Raw genomic sequence first — 20,490 nt, forward strand, 5'->3', positions numbered from 1 at the left:
GAAATGAGTATCGATAAATAGCGCAAGCTCCAAGACAGTAAGACAGTTAGCAACCCACAATGAACCTCATGAGCTGAAGTAACACAGAACCCCCTTGGATTCACAAATACCAAACTCCTGTCACTCCTAGCCGGACCATTTCACAGAGGGGGTTGCTAAAATAGAGAACTCCTGTGGGTGGAAGGAAGGGGAGAAAACTACTGCTAGAGATTTGACCTAATTGAAACAAAAAGATGTCTCTCTCTCAGTATCTCAATTTCTTAAGACAAAAGGAAGAAGTCACTGCTCATCTCACCATCAGCTTCAGTGGAATATGGGAATTTAGAGACACTCTTTTTTATTTAATTAGCTCGTCATTTAGCCTAACTTTTTTTGTTGCAAATAATGTCATGTGTATTTTAACCCCTAGTGGCCTGCAGCCTGCATCAGTGAGGTCAACTGGTTTTGCTACTTGTTTTACCCCTTCTATTGGAGTTCATCCAACACTGTTGAGAAATGCCATTAAGCCAAACTTGGGCATCTCAGTGTAACCGACTGAAGGTGAAGTAATGTTAAAACTCACTTTAATGATTTCAGAAATATCTAGGTTATTTCAGGCAGCTCACGTGGAGCAAAAACAGGAGAAGGAAAAATCAGAGCCACACACCTTGCTTTTTATAACTTACTACAGAATTTGTCTTTTAATTTGTATGCTATGAAATAGAACTGCTGGAAAGTACCGAATGGATCTTGGGTCCCCTCTCCTTCCTTCCTTTCCTCAAGTAACTTTTAAACATGTTTTAAAACATGTTAAATAACAGGCTGTGAACAGCATTCTAAGCTGTCAGCAGCACGAATATCCTCCTTTTCCCTCCCTTCCTCCACATCAAGTATGCTGGAGATGATCCTCAGTCAGTGTAGACATACTAATTATTGTGGATGTCAAATGGCCTTTAAAGATCTCTCTCCTTATCTTCTCCCTCACCTCATCTTAAAAAAGCCCCGACCCCACCTGTGCTATTCTCTGCAGCTAAAGGCTGCGTGACCCAGCTCATGAGGCTGGTTAAAGCTGAGGTTCAGCTGTTCTCTTGCCCCTCTCTGCGTAACAACGGAGCAAACTCTTCCATTCTCTGAGGACGCTTTAGCTGGTGTAACACCCCGTGTGCCTGCTCTCCTGTAGAAGAGCATGAGCTATAACAGAGTATCACCCACCTCCCAGATAACAGATTATTAGGGAATAAAAAAGGGATCGGTGTATGATACTGACTAGCTAAGGATGCGCATGAACACCAAAGTGCCACTCACTGTTCTTTGCTGTGACCATTATAAATTCAGGAAATTTAACAGGGGTTTGTTTTTCCTGGAACACGCTCAGTGTCCTGGAGAGCTGCATCTTTTTTCTAAGGATTTATATAACTGCTTTTGAACAGCCCGCATTTTCCTAAAGACACTGTGGCACTCAGCCAATTAGCTTTCCACGCATGTATTGCGGAAAGACAGTAAATTTTGTAACTTGGGACCATTTATTGAACAGCACAGTTTACAAATGGATGCCCCAGTCACCCTGGACAAATCTCCTGGCATTTAAAAACAGCGCTGAATGGACTGCAATAACTACCGCCACAATGAACTCAATATCCCAAAACGATAAGAACAATCCATTCAAGGCTGAATAACAGCTGCTTTTATTTCTTTTCTTTTTTTTTTTTTTTTTTTAAATAACCATCCTTAGCATCACTGTATTTTTCCATTATTCCTTAAGAACTTGATGGGTCAGATCTGTATGCACACAGATTTATCAGACTGATGGACAAGCCAATATTCCAGAGCAGACTACGAACACTAAACTGGTTACTGAAAATAAAGAGAACTACTACAATGCAAGAGGTGCATAACTAAAGAGGAAATGGTAAATACCACTGCTTAACCTGTTCTTGTATTAATACAATTATGTTTCCGTCTCTCTTTTAATAAAGAAAATGGGGACGATATCATCGGTAAGCCAATCTGTGTAACGACCTCAGGACTCTTAACTATGACACAACAGAAAAGAACTGCTTTTTCATGGCACTGTTCTTGTATTATGGTTTCTGTAGGATTGTACAGTTAAACACACATCAGAAAAAACAACTTACCTCTTTTTCATCTCTAACAACTGGTTATTGAGTACTGATCTCTCCTCTTCCAGCTAAAAGACAAGTACAAAAAGACTACAGTTAATACACTAAGGATTGTTTCCTTAGTATAACAGATCAGAGCACCATTATCATCATAAAACAAATGTGGGAGAGGGCAAAGAGCCTAAAAATCCTCGAAGTAATTGGTTTTCTACTAGGACAGCACACGCACACAAACACAAATTGTTCAGTGACCAAGAATATCAGCTAGTGAGGGGCTATTATGGCTTTATATAGTATTTTCACATCCTATACACCAGAGAGGTGTGAGGCTGGTATTGCCTTAAATGATCTTTCCAGGCTCTGTGCGCTCCAAAGAGAACCGTAAGCCTTTGTGCAGCTGGCTGTTGAGATTAGCCCAGTATCGGTGAATTGCTGGATTTGCTGTTGTTCTGACCTGGATAATTGTACTACTGATCCGTATTTGTTACTGTACCGTTATTTAGAGATAAATTATTGATCCCTAAAGCTGTTGGTCTGGTTTTGTTACTGTACCCTGAACCTGTAACTCGGTGGGGCCACCTTAAGCCCTGACAACTAGTAAGGCTTCAACTGGAAATGGTTACTGCAGGTTCTTGTGGTCCAAACTGACAGGCAGGCATTGGTTTAGGAAAAGCAGAACAAAAGAAGTAACCACAATTTGTACAAAACCAAAACTGTAAAGCCCTACCATAGAAACACTAGGGTAACTGAACATCTGATAAGGTGAAAAAATTAAGTATTTTCCAGGCCAATTAATTATTTTTCACCATCTCCTCCTTTCTTCTGACTCAATGGCCGAAGTCAGCAATTACCGCCCTGCAGAACTGACTCGAACACAATCTCTGTTTAGATTTCACAAGCTCTCAGGGTTCACCCACAAGGTTAACAAGGCGTACATTTATAATGGAAACCTCACAGCCCCGGGAACAACAGGAAATAGTCTCCTATTGACTAAATACTTTCAGCACTTCGCAGACATTCAGGTTTGGCACAGACAGGCACAGAAAGCATTAAGCAATGAGAAGCAAGTTTGTTCACCGGCCTCCAAGACTAGGTTAAATGCAGCTCACTTAGATAAATTGTCTCCTCCGTATTTTCTGACAACTTACCTTCTTTCACGTACTGCAGCACTGTTAAGCCTTCCAGGTTTAAGATTAATCGGTATCATTTTGCTCGGGCTTAATCAGACAACTTTGTTGATATAAAAAATAGATACTAGAAGGATGTAGAGAGACATATATTAAGAAGTCTTAAAGCAAATCAAAATGTCTCTTTCAAGGGAAGTGAGCGCTGTACGACTGCTGAGCAGCCACAGTGCTATGGGGGTACGGCCACATTTTTCCTGCAGGCAAGTCAAACCCAGCAATTCCAGCAGCAGCACGAATTATACCCCCTGTTTCCAAGAATTTTTGTCTGCTTCCTACACAGAGGCAGCCTGTATGAACTCCTTACATCTGTACAGACTGATGACAAAAAAAAGAGAAGGAAAAAAGAATACGAAAATTCTGAGAAATGTTTCCCTTGTAAATCCCAACGAGCTGCATGTTATTCAGCCGCCGCTCCAGAACCCCCTCTGACATCTATTTCATATGGCCCCTCTCCTCCCTCAGGCTCACGCTGCAATCCCTTGAGCATCACACTTTTCCAGCTGGTTTTTTGGGCTCCTTTTCCTCTCCCAGCACTAGCATTTCTCTATGGTCACGCTGTGCAGCATTAAACTGGCTACGTTCCACAAACAAATCGCTTCGTTTCGCCCTAGGCTAGCTTAACTTTCTGGTGTTTATGCTCTTGACTGACACTTGCAATTGGAAAAACCTTATACCGACATTATTCACCCTTTGCTCCCCAGAGGCCACGTCCACAGTGCTCCACGACACTCTTTTCCCCCCCACCCCCAAACATAGACACCCCTCTTTTGCATGGTCTTTTAGGAAAAGATTGTGGTGCCTGTTTAACTCCAAAAATCCTTCAACATTTGTGGAACGCTCCAAGACTGCGAGCATAAACCCTGCATCTCTCCTCCCTTTCAGCTTCCTGGTTGGCTGTGCGGAGATGAGTGATTTTTGTACAGACCAAGATAGAAGTGGATTTAACAGAGAGAAAAGTAAAAGAGAAGATGTGAGGGGAGCTGTGCAGCTTCTGAAGTCACCGATCAAGCCTTGAGCAGCTCTGTAGTAGGGGAGAAAGGCCACCCCTTCTCTCATCAACATTTCTCCAGCAGTCTGCTCACTCTCTCATCAGCCTCAGAGCAGACTTCTCACATACCTTTAATAAAAGATGGACCAGCTGAGCTAGTAGGTGTTTCTGCACTTTTTCCAATGAAGTTAAAATGCCTGGGCAGGTCTGAGGCTACCGAAACACCATAACAAATAATTTAAAGCCAGAAAAGTTCCCCGAGCTCAGTATCTATCTGACTGGGAATCTTTAACTAATTACAAACAGCTAATTATTTATGGATCAATATAGAAAAGCACCCCTCAGCATCTTTAGCCCAAGACACTTTAACCTTTAGATGTCAGGATAAATCATTCATGAAAGAGTATTCATTAATTTTGCAAAGTGTGTCACATGCAACCACAGATTCACTAACCCAATTGACTAACACACTTGCTAGAATTTATATAGTCACCATGGCGACTGCTCAAAATACTTAAAACATGCGCCTGCTACCTTTCTTACTGCATTTTAATAGGCACATGCACAGAAACTCACACAGACTGAAGCACTGCTACATTCCGTGCGCTCCTGCCCACCGCCCAGTTTTTCGGTATCCACTGCATAAAATGCAGCTCCGTGAGCAATCCTGTTCTACGTTAAACCTCCTCGTTGCCACCACGGATACTTGTTCTCTAACATCTAATTGAGCAATTCTTCATAGTGACCTTTTTTTCCACTCCCCGTAGACAGGAAGTGTCTGAAGCAAGCCCAAGGAAGCCCAGAGCATGCTGCAACCTGCTGCCCAAACAGAGCGTACGTTCACCCCAGTGACAGCGCAGGGGAAGTGGTGGTGGGGCTCCCCGAGACCGTGCTAGCCCGAGACAGAGCCGTCTGTGCGAGAGTCCTCGAGGCCGGCTGGTTTTCTTGTCATTTCATTACGAGAACCCAGCGGAGTCAAAGGTAAAACAAGGGGACTGTGAGTTTAGGCTGGGTAAGATCTAAAGGGAACATGAAACAAGTCCTACTCCTCAGGGTAACAGCAGGTTTCTATCAGGCTGAAAAGGATGGTTGGTACTTTACAAGCTGCAGAGGAGACAGGGAATGCTTTTTAGGAGCAACCAGGAAATATGACAGTTCTGGGCAGATGGACCACACGTTTCACCAACGAGCACTAAACAACACTGAACCGAGAAGAGCTGGGCTCATTAGTTATGTGACACTCGGCAGGAAACCTGCATTTTAAATTACACTATTTTGCCTTTGTTCCTTTTGCCACAACAGAGCTCCTGGAATGCCAAATGCCTCTTCCAGTCTTTTAGGAGGCCATGCAGTTCACTAGACCTAAAGACACCATGGCGCAAATACTACGTTTAGAAAATGCAACAGATGGCATTCCACGTTTCCAAGATTCAGATTACACCCTCCCTGCAGAAGGGGACAATGCAACACAAATGGCTGAAGAAGGCAAACAGACTGTTTCTCCAAGCTTTAGCAGATCTTCCAGATCTTTGATGTTGAAGCCATCTACTCTCGGGCAGAAAAGGCCATGGTGGAAGTGAACTGAGAATATTCCAGTTTGGAAGATGACTGACTAATGCCTGTCCTTCACAGACAAAGCTCTCTATTCTGGCAATGAGAGGAGCATCCCTGCTGACAGATGCACAGTCGGCGGGACGCAGACAGCAGGACTCCTTCGCAAGGTCATCTGGAAAGAACGGAGGCCACAGACTGAGATTGCAGCGACCACTGCCAGCCTGCGCCCTGTGGGCCGAAGGGTCCCTTCCTTTGGGGACTTTCTATATATCAACTCTGGCTATATACGATAGGCAGAAAGATTTGACCAATGTTGCCGAATGCTTTTCAAGTTACAACTCTTTCTGAAAATAACAGGTTGCCTCAAAGACTCTGAAATAATTTAAGAAAACATGTGGGAGTGGGGAGCAGAGCTCCCACTGGCTGTTTAGGATGACAGCGTTCTCCTACCATGCCACTACTCAGATGCAGCATGAGTCAGCGGTTGAGCCCACACGTCTGGGACTCTTGTTAATCATCTCCAAAGGCTCTTTAGGATGAAGCAGCTCGTGCATGACTCCTGTCAGCAGACAAAAGGATCTGTAGTCACCCATCCTCAGTATTTCCACACAGGACCCCTGGGGAAAAGTCAGCCTCTTGGCTTTAAAAATATCAGGCTTTGTTGCAGGATGGAGGAGATCTGTTCCACTGTCACCGGGAACAAACATACCCCCCTTCTACACAAGTGCTATCTCAAAAGGCAATATATAAACCCACGTCTTTTACGCCCTTGCTTTTGGACTAGATCTTCCAAAGATGCCTTCCTGGTGTGGCTGTCACCAGAACTGCTCCACAAGGAATAAAACCACTGTATTAATGGCTGTAATTTCTTTTTTGAGAAGTACCTGTGTTATCAGCTGGGTAACTAAGCCCACACTTTAAGATTCCAACAACATATTGAAACATAATAGTTAAAAAAAATATAATATTAAGAGTCTTTTTTTCCTCCTATAAACTACCTCCAGAAAAACATCTTCCATCAATTCTAGTCTTCCAGTACCCACTACCTGGCTGCTACACAGCATGTGACATGCACAGTATGAAGTTTAACAAGCATACACGTGCATAGTGCTATTTAGAGACAGAGTCCAACCCAGTAGTTTCAAATAGTATCCTGAAAAACATCCTAAATACTCTTTTTTTTCAGTGGGAAGGGAGAGCAGGGATCGGGAGGAGAATTAAATAGCTAGATTTCCTTAAGTACAGGGTAGATGGAGATTTCCACAGTTGTATAACAAAATTACTCCTGACGGAAATAGCAAGTGTCTGTTAATACATTTGGCTAAAGCATATTTAATTTATGCTTATTCCCAAGCCTCCCAAGTATCCCTCGCGGCTTATGCAACCTTCTGCTAGCCTGCAGTTCTGACCTCCCCGTGCAGGTGGCTTCCAAATATATTCTAAAACGTTCTCAGAACAACTCATCTTTCAAGCCCAAACATGCAGCGCAACGCCACCCAGGCATCGGCAGAAACAGGACGCGCAGCACTTTCAGCACAGACCAGGAAACCTTCCAGCCACTCTACCTTCTGATGACTTGTGACTTCGTCCCTGCTCCTGCCCAGCTCCTCGGCAAGTTTCACGTTCTCCTCTTGCAAAGCTGCGAGCTGCTGGGACTTCTGAGCTGCTGCCAGCTTCAGCGCTTCGCTGCGAGGACAGAGAGTGCATCGTTACCATAGGAACGAGAGAGGCAAGAAGAAACTGTGGGAGAGATTCAGCTTCACAGCTTGGAAAAATACATCTAGGTCACGTGTCTAACGGGATCTATAATAAAGGTGACAATCTATACCTCAGATGCGCAGGGAGAGGTTTAACCCTGAAATGCCGCAGCAGCACAAAACTCCTTTTCCTTTAAACGTATCAGATACTCAAAAGAAATGGAAGGTAACTTCCGCGTGCTAGTTCTGCACGCTTCCAATGGCCAGCAAACGCTGGGATTTAGAAACACAGGGCAGGGTTTGAGAAGAGTGTTGGCAAGGTTTATAGCCTAAACTTTCTTGGAAGTGGACTTTGTAGCCAGAGGTAAAACATGAGAATTGCTTAAAAAGAAAAAAAAGGGTGAAAAAAGGAAAAAAAAAAAAGAAAAAGAAAAAAGCTTACAGTTCTACTTATTTAAATACTCCCTTCAAGGTCTGACATCCAAACATACAAGAATGTGCAAGACCACAGGAGGCAACACAGGGAAGTATCTTATCTATTCCATTATTTTTAATAGATACAAAACTGAAAACGAGACAAAACAAAAGCTGAAGAAAAAAAAAATAGATTTGCAAGTTTCATTAGCCTATGTTGCTACTAATATGTGTTGTTTCCTTAAAGTTTATTTTCAATGAATTTTTGAAAAGATATTTCGTATGCCTGCCTGCAACTCAAGTGACTAACACAAGTTTTTATAAGATTGGGCGTCTTTCAAAAAATAGAAAAGATATGCTTCATTTCGTCAAACAGAAATTTTTATGACTGTGTTTCGTTTTCATAAAACGGAGTCTCAGTAGTCCTATGTGCCAATAATACGCAGAGTTAAACCCTGACTGGAATATTAAAAATACTTTTATGACTGTGGGAGGTGGAAGAACCCCTAAGTCAGAAACTTATTCAAGTGCTTCAAAATACAAGGATTCTATGGTCTGTTATTGGGCACATTTAAACAAAAGGAAGCCTGATTTACTTTTTTGAGTCCAGCATGTAATTTGACGTAAGATTTTCTAACCATTTCTTCTCTCTGGTCTCATCTTGACTGATTTCCAATCCGATCCGCCTAGACTGGATTAAACAGGCTGCCTCACATCACCGAACATCAGTTCAAATTATCTTGGTACAAATCTACTTGCTGATGCAGGAACATACCTATTTTTAACCACAATTGTTTGCTGAACTGCAGTACTAACCAGTTCTCCTCTTTTTGCTTTTGGCATTAAGCGTAGATGAAAGCGTAGGGCATTGTAAAAAAAAAAAAAAGAAAAAAAAAGCCACACAAAACACTGGGGTCAATTTGTGTGAAATGCTCCCTTGTGCTTAGTGCCAAGGAACTTTAAACTGATAGCTGCAAGTGCACTTGACAGCATGCAGCACTAAATGAACACACAACATCCAGCCAGTATTTCTGCTTTTCTTCATCCTAGTTTTACATGGAAGGTTCTTCTCCAGAGGACGCCACTGCCACTGTAACACCTCCCGCCTCCAAAAGGTGCTGCTCCAAGAGGCAGCATCACATCCCTCCCTGCAGCCACAGCTCCTCTGGGCAACGTCTCCCCTCTGCTCTCCTTCGCCAAGGGAAAGGCACTCCCTTCATAAATGACCTCTCAAAGGTGTTCTCCCCACACACGGTACTGCCTATTGTCAAGCTAATTCCTTACTCTAATTAAAACAAGGCAACACACAAAATAATTATGACAACACAGATCAACTGAAAACAACTAGAGAAGCTTCCACTTATCCACAGCGTCTATGAGACCAGTGATGATTAGAGACCACGTTCAGCAGTAGCCTATGACTAAGATTAAACTTAAGAAAAAAAATAATTTAAAAAACCCCCAAACACAGAGTGATCAGGATCATGACAACACCTTTCAGTGCTGAAGATTTTCAAGGCAACATCTTCTATAAATAATTTCTGCTTGATAAATTACGGTCTAATTTATTTTGTCTTTCCACGATACCGAGAGTCTCCAGCCCCTCGCTGTTCAGGCATTAGAGCAACCAGTCTGGAAATAATTAGTTTGCTTTGGCATTTCCCACGAGCACTCAGGCAGGTTGGAATCGCTCACGGAATGAAATCCTGCCTTTCTCAAAGGAGGCTGCTGTCTATACAAGCCTGCAGGTTTTTAAAAGCAAGCAGTAAAATCTGTCAGTCATACAGAAATTTAATATTAATTCTGTGCGCTGATTTCCTTTGTGTCCCGTCTTCACCTCAGAGCCGTGGTTAAGAACTGTCAACAAAACGACTTATGGAACTAACAGCAATTATCCAAAGCTGCTCCTAGCTATCAGTCCAGATTCCAGCTCTCTCTCCATGAGTCAAGAAATTATTTTCAGAGCGCAGGTAGGAACAGAGATTTGTGATTTAATGCATTATATCTCTGAAACTTGGGGGACGTGCAGCTACTGCCGGGTGGCAATAACTAGGCTGGATTTTTATTCATGGTGGCACACCAAAAGCTTTGATACAATGAGATTCCACGGGGCAAACTGCTTTGTATCAGATGCCTTGCAGTTAATTTGTTTGTATACAATCTTACACATCATTAGTTTGTAGTACATAAGAGGTAGTTTCTCAAATGACAAGCAATTAACTCTAGTTTTATATACTATATATGGCATTTGTAGTGTATCAGAAAATAAGTGCATGGGGGGCAACAGGAATAAACTGGATAAAGCCATCAATGAAAAATAAAAGCAGAACCAGATTTTCTATAAACAAAGCCACTTAAAACTACTTAATACTCCAAGTGTACTTGTAATTAAATCCAAACAGAATTTCTTTATAATAAAGCTTTTAAAATAATCTAGTGCCCTCAGGTGGCAGAACTCTATACTTCCTCCAACAAACAAATTATTTCAAACGATGCTCGGAGCGAAGGATTTGCTTCTCTACCCTTCAGCAATTCAGGAGCAACATTCTGATTTCACGTTTTATACATGTTAAATTCATATTTAATTTTGACCTAATATCCACTTTTCAGTACTGGAGAGGTACTGAAAGATAATTTTTTAAAAAAACGAAAGGTAAATGTAAATACAAAGGAATGGTTTAATGCATTTAACATTGAAATACTTACAATTCTTTTTTAAGTTCTTCCACTTTCTTGTTCTCCAGATTTAGAAGCTCTTTTGATTTATTAAGTTCCTCTTCATTTTTCAGGTTGTTTTGTTTAAGCATGTCCAACTTAAAGAGGAAGAAAAAGAAGCCTCATTACACTAATGAAACTCTACAGTTCTTAGGGTAGCACTCAGAAAAGATATTCAGCAAAATGGGGGCCTGAAATGAGCTTTTCCGCTTTTTCATCTTTAGCCCTTAAATTAATCCAGTCTGTTTGTACTAAGAAGCATTTGTCTAATGGAAAATGTTATGAGACTTTCTGCATTCAAGCCGAGCAGCACAAAGAATTCAAAGTCCACGGAAGAGCAGCGTACAGTAATCCGAGGTATATACCCTGATATAAAGGTAAAGCTCCAAAGCACCTCCACTCTAAATGCTACACAACTCAAAGCCCGTTTTTAAAATTCAACATTTGTTGCTAAAAATTAGCTGTTCCCTTGATCTTTATTCCCTTAAGATAACGGATAAAAGGTTCTGCTTTACCATACCTTAATTTCTGAGAAACAGCAGGCTCAAAGTTGTCCTTGCAACCATGAGAAGTTAATTCCTTTCGGAATTGTTGCTGCATGGGACAAATTGTTGTATATCTATTTACTGAGCTTGCATCCACCACGTAAACACCACAAGCCTGTGAATCTGATTTGTTCGCATTCAGCGACACATTATATTGCATAACAGATAATCTTCAGCCATCCTCATGGCATTACGGGACACTGGATTTTTTTTATTTTTTTTTTTTTTTTAATCCAGAAAGTGAACCCCTGCCATTATTAACGTCACCGCGTTTAATTCTCAAGTCATCAGATCTCGTTGGAAATCATTACTGTTTCAGCACAGGCTGTGGCATTTAGGTTAGCCCAGCTGTTCACTACCCATTATTGCCAGAGCTGCAAAAGGTGCAAGAGCCATCACAAAGAGGCCACAAGGGGCTCAAGATCTGCAGAAAAGATGCCACTTCAATGTTAGACTAGATACTTTGGGGCACAGGAGTGCAAGAGAGATTAGTGAGGACATTCTTCCCTTCTTCAAACCCTGAAGTATCACAAAGTGGCGGGGTCCTCCCACCATAAACTGGAAACGAGTCCCCAGAGGAAGTGCTGTACGTGCTGGACTGTGAAATTCTGTGGGACCATTGTGCTCAGGCGTTTTACACCTCGGTACAACCCAAACCTTGTCGGACCACAAGTCTGATTAACAGAAAAATGGAAAAAAGAAGAAATGGTAACATTATACATGTCAAGATCACAAAGAGGATGTACAGAGCAAGGAGTGCCTTAGAGGTGAGACAGGGAGCGGTAACTTTTGTGGATCAGGAGCACTGTTACTCAGAGCTCTGCAGCACTGCATCGGAACGTGAAGTTGCACCCTACACTTGCAACCAGGGAACTGAAGCCCAGAGAGGTCACCCCTAAGCAACTTATCCAAAGCTACACAGCAAGACTGGCTAAGCCTCAAGTCAAACTCATGTCTCCTGGTTCTGTGATCTGCGAACGCTGCCATAGCGTCCCAAACTCCTATTATGTAGCGGTTGTTTTTTTTTTTTTTGTTGCTGCACCAAGATTGAAGGGACACGACCTTATATGCTGCACGGTATTTGAAGCCACACGCAAAAGACAAAAGAACATAGGTCATACGGGTATATAAAGCACCTAGATTTTCCATCAATGTGCACTCATTTAGTGAGTCTTCACAAGCCAGTCAAGACTGAGTATCGTGGTGGGAAAATGACAGAATCCACTCTTGCCCAAGCTGGTTCTCTGTTATTCAATAGTTGTTCCTTACAAACCAGGGAGAACTTTTCATATAAAAGCATTGAAATGTGATTACTTCATTCTGTAGCTTCTCGTTTGTCTGTCTAGAGCTCTCCAAAGACGCCAAGGTTTCAATCTTTTCTTTGTGAATGGCGTCCTTCTCTTTGGTCACCTTCTCCACAGTCTGGAAAACATCTTCTGCCATTTTGGCAGCCTGTATATAAAGGGGGTGGGGGGAAAAAAAAAAAAAAGTTCTTACCAAAGGGACCTCTGAAAGCAAAAGATGAACCACAATACTTTATGCACAGCTCCACAGTTTGCCAGCTGCTTTCCAATTAAATAAATATTTCAACTGTGAATTTATTTGCATTTTGAAGCTGCATAAAGTATAAAAATAAATGGACGTGAGAAGATTCAATTCCATGCAGAAATAGATCAGAACCCCATGCTTGTGTTACCACCGAGGAAGCCCATTTCTTTTTTTTTAATTCCTGGATTTCTAATTACCACCACTGTGATTGCTTTTAGACTTCTAACCACTTCAGACAGTAGTAGTTCAATTGATATTCACTGCCAACAGACCGCTCCATTTTCAGAAAATGTGGAATTATAAAAAGTTGTTAAAAATCTGAAAGAGAATTAAAAACTAAATAGGAGATAAAGCCAATCATTGCATTATTTCAGTGTTGTTCATTATGCCCTCATAAAAGGAAACACTTCACAAGAATATTAAAATACCTAGGTGGGCATAATACATTCCTGTAGGATATTTTAATTCTAATTTGTGTTCGAAGTGATTTTATGGGCTTCAAGCCACACAGACTGAAATTCAAAATACTTTACGGAATTTGTTGGTAGTGAATACAAAACACTTCTGTGAATAAAAAGAACACCAGAACTGTCAATGTCTTGAACAGACTGAAAGTCCTATAATGTAAATTGAAATGGTTCTCTTACACTGCTTTTTATCCAATTACATTTACAGGAGCAGTACGTTGTTTTGTTTGGTTTGGGTTTTTTTGAGTAACTCAAATTCGTAGTTTGTTGTAATTTAACATAAAACAGCAGAAAGATCTAATCTAAAACCTTATTTATAACCAGTCTTGCTTTTAAGCTGCAGAGTACTTCAACAGAAGGAGCTGCTCAATTTCTCCTACAAGATTCACGAAACAAAACTTCCTTTTATTCACAGTTTACGCTGTTTCCTTGCAACATTCAGCGACAACATAGGCTTTAATAATTAGAAATATTTAAAAAAAAAATTAAAGTGTTTTTCAGACTCACAGTTACAACTTGAAAATAAACCAAAGTAATATATTGAGAGGAACCATAAATTCCAGGCTGTTCATACTGAGCTGAAGTGCTGACTGTGCAATGAAGTGCAGAGAGGAAACCATCGGGTTAGTGCTCAGGATTAGTATAACTGTACTCGATTGTTCAACTATGTGTTTCAATACCTCCATTTTTTGCGCTACTGTTTGGGCCTGGAGAGTCTCAATTTCTTTTAGTTTCAAAGCCAGATTGTTCATCTCCTCCTGCAGCATCTGATTTTTGCCCTCAGAGACCAGCAATTTGCCTGAGAGGTCACTATTAGTTTGTTCTAAAAGTGCTACTTCCTCGAGCAGTTTGTAATAATCCTTGGAGAATTTCTCCTTCTCTTCTAGTATTTCTTCCTTAGTGATGACCAGACTCTTCTGTTCAGCAAGCAGGCTGTCATTTTCCTGAAGTAACTGTATTCTCTCCTTCTCCATCACCTCATGCCTGCGTTGAAGATCATCCAGCCTCTCGGAGACGCAGCTGTGCAGCTCCTGGAGCTCCACTTTTGATTTAGACAAGGAAGCAAAGTCGCTCTTCAGTCGTTCGATACTGGAAGCAAGCTGCTCTGTCTCTGCACGGAGGGTTTCTTTTTCTTTAACTACTTCCACCAGGTTAGTTTCAGATTTTTCTTTCTGCTGAACTAAAAGTTCTTTCTCAGTCAGAAATTCTTTATTTTTCTCTCTCAGCTCTTCTATTTCCTTCTCTAAGAAGCTCATGTTGCTTTGAAGTTCCATCCGTTCCGACAAAAATGACTCCTTGTCCAGTTTTCTAGCTTCCTTTTCTGTGGTTAAGTTCTCTTTCATAATTGCAACCTCTCCACTTAATTTCTGACACTTATCTTGCAATTCAGTCCTCTCTCTGGTCAGCGCTTCCCTGTCAGAGGAACAGGTCTCGAAGGAAGCTGACAGGACCTGCTGGGCATGCGAGAGAGCAGACAGTTCATCTTCTAGTGTTCTTTTGGCATCTTGGGCCTCTTTCAGCAGATCTGAAAGGTCACATTTACAGGCTATTAGCTCTTGATTTTCTAGAGTCTTCTTACTTAGTTCTTCCTTGAGGGCTTCAATGGAATCTTGGAGCATGGCATTCTTTTGGGCCAGAGCTCTGTTGGCTGAGACATCCAGCTCATGTTCTCTCTTCATATCAGAAATTGCATTTGCAGAAGACTTGTTTTCATCAAGAAGCTCTGAGTATTTGTTCTCCAATTCATTCTTCTCTTGAAGAAGAGCTTCATTGTCCTTTTCAAATTGCAATGACCTACAAAAAACAGATTCCTTTTCTAAGTTCAGTTCATTTATTTGCTCAGTAAAGACTTTCTCAGCAAGTATAGCATCTGCTGTGGCTTTAGCAAGCTTTTCAGCAATTGCCTTATTTTCATTTAAAAGCTCCTCCCTTTCAGCCAAAAGCCTTCGTTCGGATGAAGAAAGAGCCTTTTTCTCTTGAAGTAACTGAATACATTCAGAATTGGATTTCTCTCTTGAGGCTTCAGCTTCCTCAAGAAGACAAGAGAGATTTGCAAGGGAATCCTTCAACTCCATATTGTCTTTCATCGCTTTTTCAAGTTCTTTATGTTCAGTCTCAAGTTGGGTTTGCACCTCTTCCGTTCTCACTTTTAATGCTTGGGTTTCACTAACCGTATTATCTAAACTCACACGCAGCTCTTGTATGCTTTTAAGGAGCATCTCCTTCTCAGACTGCAGGCTCTGGCTTGTCTCCAATAGACTGTCCCTTTCATTTTTTAAGGCTATATGTGTATTTTGAAGATCTGAGTGTTTTCCTAAGGCTGAATCTCTCTCTGCAGTCAGAGCTGACACTTCTTGCAGTAGCTCTCTTTTATCTCTGGCCAGGGCCTCACAGGAACTTTCCAGCTTCTGAATAACACAATCTTTGTCTTTAACAACTGCATCTTTCTCTTCCAAAAGTTTCTTCTGATAATTCTCCAGTTCTTCCCATTCCTTGATATGTTTCTGACATACCACATCCATGGCATCTTTGTTGGCCTGAAGTTCTTTCAACTGCTGGAACAAGGTTGACTCTGAAGACCGGAGAGCATCATTTTCTTGAGTTATCTTCAGAAGGTTTGCCTGTGCTGCCTCTATTTCAGAGAGTAATTTGCATTTCTCAGAAATTAGTGCTACCTTTTCTGTGCTTTCCTGCTGGCTTTTGGCCTCAGCTTCTTCCTTCTGCTTCAGAATTTTTTTATTTTCTGAATTAAGTTCTTCATTTATTGTCCGAAGTTCTTCTTGGTCTTGTTGCATTAATGACATCTTTGATTCCAATTCTAGAAGTTTTGATAACAAGGAACCTCGCTCTAATTTTAAAGTATTCCCCTCCTGTGCCAAAGTCTCTTTTTCTGATATCAAACCCCTCATTTTGTCTGACATTACTTCAATCTCTTTTCTGGCTGATGCTAACACAGAGCTTAAGGACTAAAGAAATAAAGTCAGGGAAGGGAAAACAGAAATGAAATCAAGCATATGAGAAATGTGGTTTAAGGGCAAATAGAGATATTGTATTTTAAGTTTTTTAAAAAAAGTGTATACACTGACACACAGTCCCTGTGCAAACTGAACTGTTGACAGCCACCCCGATATCTCATTACAAAACACCCACCACCTACAGGACAACTTTTCAGTAATTAAATAACAATAATTTTTTAAAAAAAATCATGGTTTGAAGGTTCTTCCATACAAGACTTCATCTTGTTTTTCAAACTATTTTCAACAAATTTTCTGAATGTAAATTACTCAGGACAAAGAGCCACAGAATGATTTCATGAGAAACTAAGTGAATTAAAATGCAGGGAGTTAAATTAGTTACTGACTTCCAGTTCTCAAATTCACCTTCTATAGATAATTCTCCTCGTGATTCTGTTCAAAATATATTGTCATAACCCATTTAATTCAAAACGCCACATCAGTGTGGTGTATTTAAAGTTAACTTGTGTGCCAATTTATACACTAAATGTTTTGCTAAAGCATAAAACAAAGATTATAGCAAATAACTAATGAGGGATGAAAGCAAGCAGTAGTGTCAAGGAAACTGGAGAAAAAATAACTAAAATCAAGCTACATACTAAATAGTTGCACGTAATATAGGATCATACTACAGAACAAAAAAGCGTTACACACCTGAAATTAAATTAAATAGTGCACAACATATTTTAAAATTCATACATTTAAAAACCAGAGAATAACATTTGTCTCCAATTAATTGTGCTGAGCCAGATACCTATGAACATAAAATGTTAACATCGAAGAACCATTATTTCATGGATTCTTGTGCAATCTAGAGAAGCCAACCAGTCAGTCACGTGTGCTTCTCCCTAACCAATATTAATCTACCCTGGAAAAGTCCAAAAAGAAACACTACAAAAATCTTACTACAAAATGGCGAAGCCAGGCAAAAAACAGCGATTCACTGAAACAGAAAGATTTAAACTTTAAATTTCTTGCAGAGTAACAAAGTATACATACTTTGGCCTGTTCCGCTTGCTTTTTCAGCTCCTCAGCCTGTGTTTCTAACTCTTCATTTTTCTTCTGTGCAATTTTCAGTGCCTCTTCTGCATCCAGTAAGTTCTGCTTAAACCCTTTGATATCTGCATCATGTTTAGTGATCATCTCAGAAGTTTCTTTTTCATGCTTTGCCTGAAGATCCTTATACTGATTTTGGCTCGTCTCAATTTGCTTTTTCTGACAGAAGATAAAACAATTGGAACACAGTTAAAGAAGCAGTGATCCAATATTCTGCACATAGTTAGCTACTGCTTTTTAAAGTCGTTCTTACCATGTCCGTTAGTTGATCCTGCATATTTTTCAGTTCTGCTTGATGAATCTTGAGAGTTTCTTGCTGACTCTGCTCAGCTTTCTGTGTTGTCTGCTCCACATTTTTCTGAAGCTGAACAGCCTTTTCATTTGCTTTTGTAAGCTCAAGTTGTATTTCCTCCAACTGCCTGGAAAGACCAAATAAAAGAACATTACTTTTTGCTGACAGCACGACAAGCACAGAGATGAAAGAGTCTAAATTATGCTGAAGTTCTATATTCTGTCCAAGTATTTAGAAAGAGATTTAATTATTTAACATATAGAGAATGTTCTGCTAAATTAAATATACAGAAGTGAGACCGAGCACTTGCTCATGTGCAGAGCAACACAGCTGCCAGTTACTTTGCCCCCAGTCTGGGGTTTTGTAAAGGTAGAGAACAACTATTCTACATACAATTTTTACTTGAAACAAAACACATTTTCTCTTGCTACACAAAAGCGTGACCCAAGTCTTTTATATATCCAAATAAACCAAGCTTATCAGGTAATGAAATAATTATGAAGCACGATCACAAAATAGTCTAGATTGTTAAAAAGGTCACTTACTCTGGGCAATAAGCAGCATGTTACATAACATTTATAACTCTAAAATTCTTATTTGCTCTTCAGATCATTCCGAGGAGACTGTTTTGATTAGTTTAGTTTGACAGATTAAGCTTACTTGTCATATCAATGTGACACTCGGGAGCATCTTGTGCAGATATTTACAAAAAGATAAAATGAGAAGTGCTGGGAGTGCTGGAGTAAAGAATTAATGTGAAAATGTTCTGACAATGCTGGAATACCTTTCTTTTAACCGGAGCTCATCATTCATTTTCATAAGCTGAGCAGAGCTGTCTCCTGAAGACTTCATGATCTCTGCAATATCATTTTCAAGTTTGGCTTTAGCTTCAATAAGTTGCTGTTCTCTCTCTTCTCGCTCCTTCAGTTTCTTCTCCATCACTGAGCAAGACAAAGGTTAGCAGTTTAGTAAATTTAAGAGAAAGGGTACACACAGACTAGCTAGAAGATAGTAAAGGGCTATAAGCAGAGAAATATTGCTACTGCAGAGCTTACAAATTACCCCTTTAACATTAAAAATTACAATTGTTTGACTTTTGAACTGGTAGCTGTAGCAGAAGGTTAAGAACTCTTCAGAAATAGTAAAAAAGCAACTGAAATCTTTCTTTCAGATTCCCTTAACTTCAGGCCCTGAGAAGCTGATATGAGTTCTACCCCTACCGGAGGGTAATCAAGCAATATAATGTGAGAGTTATGCGCATCTTACAGGCGAGACAACTCACCAGCTATTTAGTAGAGCAGCGGAAGACAAACAATGCAAGCAACATAAAGCTACAGTGAAGAAATGACCCAGTGCAGGGCAGGCACTGCCACCAAGGGCAAGCGCAGCCCTTGCGATGATTTCTGCAGTCCCAACAGTGCCTTGAAAGGCTTGGGTACAGGGTACCTGGCGAGTCTTAATTTCTTTCTGTGTTGGTTTTAAATAGAGATGCACAACTAGAAATATTCAGCAAGACTCCCTCCTGTGAGATAGGAAGAAGCGGACAACCAGAGTAATGTACAGTTTTCTTGACGTCCTTAAAAAGAAAACGCTACTTAGGGGCAAAGCTTCTGTGAACCAACTACCTTATTACACTTGTAATGCTTCAGTCTGGTCCCCAAGCCTTTGTCTGGGATGTGACCATTACCACAGCATGATTTTGTTGCAATGTCAAGCAAGAATTTAACTATTGATTTGGAATACACTCAACCAGGAAATCTACTGCCTCACCACACGATTTCCTTAACATCGTGGTCACCTTGCTGCGTCACTACACACAGTGCCACAAAAGCCATTTTCTGCCTAGAGAAAAGGCTTTCTTTTGAAGCCATACGCATTTGTGAAAGCACTATGATGCGGCGAGCTGAGCAGGAGGAATACGAAAGCATACAGCTGATGCATTTTTCAAAACGTTCCATTTTATTACTTCCTTACCAGTCAAACTAGACTTCAGCTGTTCCAGTTCTGAAGACATGAGTGCAAACTGCTCTTCTTTTTGGTTTAGTTTTTTAACTGTTTCTATGCAAGTAAAATTTTGAAAACAAAGTTAGTAACTACTTAGATGCAGATAATTCCACCTACTTGCAAGGTACGTTACTCTTAAGAAGACAGGCTGCAAGTAATCCTGTCCTTTCCATAGCTGCCAAAACTGCTGTACCACCAGGTGTAAATTTGAAAGCACAAGGATAAAACCCCTTTATTTTACATTTACTTTCTGCAGCTTTTTAGTTCTTTGTTTAATTTGGCAGCAGACATACCTTGCATAGATTGTTGAACTTTTTCTGCTTCATCAGCTGCACTAGTAAACTTTTCTTTCTGAAAAATGGATAAAAACCTAAGGTAAGGTTTGGTAATAGCAGTAGAATTCAACCACTGAATTTATACTAGGTATTTCTCAAGTACGAAATAGGAGTCTTCACTCCTATCATAAATAGACCTGAAGTTTTTGAATTACAGTTTAGCATACATATATTCAACAACATAAAGCAAGACTGTCCCTTGCCTTGGTTGCGAGCAAGTCCCTAAAAATCATCCAAAGTCACTTCTCCACCAGCCAGCACAGCAACAGAACTGCAGCCACGGGCCCAGTGCAGGAGATGTGGCTCTGGGTCTCAAAGCAAGAAGCTGTCCGTGCTGCTCACAGGCTGCACAGTGGACCTCTGCAGCCCTGCGATCAATCTCATACCACTGTTTTCCAGCTTTATCAGCAGGAAGAGATGCTGGACTGTGAAGAAAAGGGAGGATATCGAGGAAGATAAGAAGCAAGACGCTTCCACCAGTTTCAAATATTTGCTATGGCCACGGAAAGATTTTACAACAGGGACGGTAAAACCTAGAAGCGTGTCTTTTTGCTACTAAGTCAGGTGTAGTTTCT

At 40.6% G+C, this 20,490-nt stretch overlaps 1 protein-coding gene across 18 annotated transcripts in view; it reads right to left on the bottom strand.

Moving 5' to 3' along the window:
* The window catches only part of CLIP1 (CAP-Gly domain containing linker protein 1), a 73,137-nt gene that overhangs the window by 7,841 nt on the left and 44,806 nt on the right, over positions 1 to 20,490 (bottom strand). For 9 of the 18 annotated variants that reach the window (XM_074605993.1, XM_074605982.1, XM_074605977.1 and 6 more), the window contains 10 exons: positions 19,874 to 19,931; positions 19,551 to 19,634; positions 18,361 to 18,517; positions 17,538 to 17,703; positions 17,228 to 17,443; positions 13,895 to 16,180; positions 12,514 to 12,651; positions 10,646 to 10,752; positions 7,394 to 7,514; positions 2,115 to 2,167 (listed from right to left, as the gene is read on the bottom strand). In XM_074605993.1, the coding sequence (XP_074462094.1) occupies positions 2,115 to 2,167; positions 7,394 to 7,514; positions 10,646 to 10,752; positions 12,514 to 12,651; positions 13,895 to 16,180; positions 17,228 to 17,443; positions 17,538 to 17,703; positions 18,361 to 18,517; positions 19,551 to 19,634; positions 19,874 to 19,931 (3,386 nt within the window). The remainder of the gene's footprint in view (positions 1 to 2,114; positions 2,168 to 7,393; positions 7,515 to 10,645; positions 10,753 to 12,513; positions 12,652 to 13,894; positions 16,181 to 17,227; positions 17,444 to 17,537; positions 17,704 to 18,360; positions 18,518 to 19,550; positions 19,635 to 19,873; positions 19,932 to 20,490) is intronic. The other 9 variants (XM_074605992.1, XM_074605987.1, XM_074605986.1 and 6 more) reach the window with 3 other exon arrangements.

The sequence above is a fragment of the Larus michahellis genome, chromosome 13, assembly GCF_964199755.1.
Source record: "Larus michahellis chromosome 13, bLarMic1.1, whole genome shotgun sequence".
Taxonomy (NCBI): Eukaryota; Metazoa; Chordata; class Aves; order Charadriiformes; family Laridae; genus Larus; species Larus michahellis.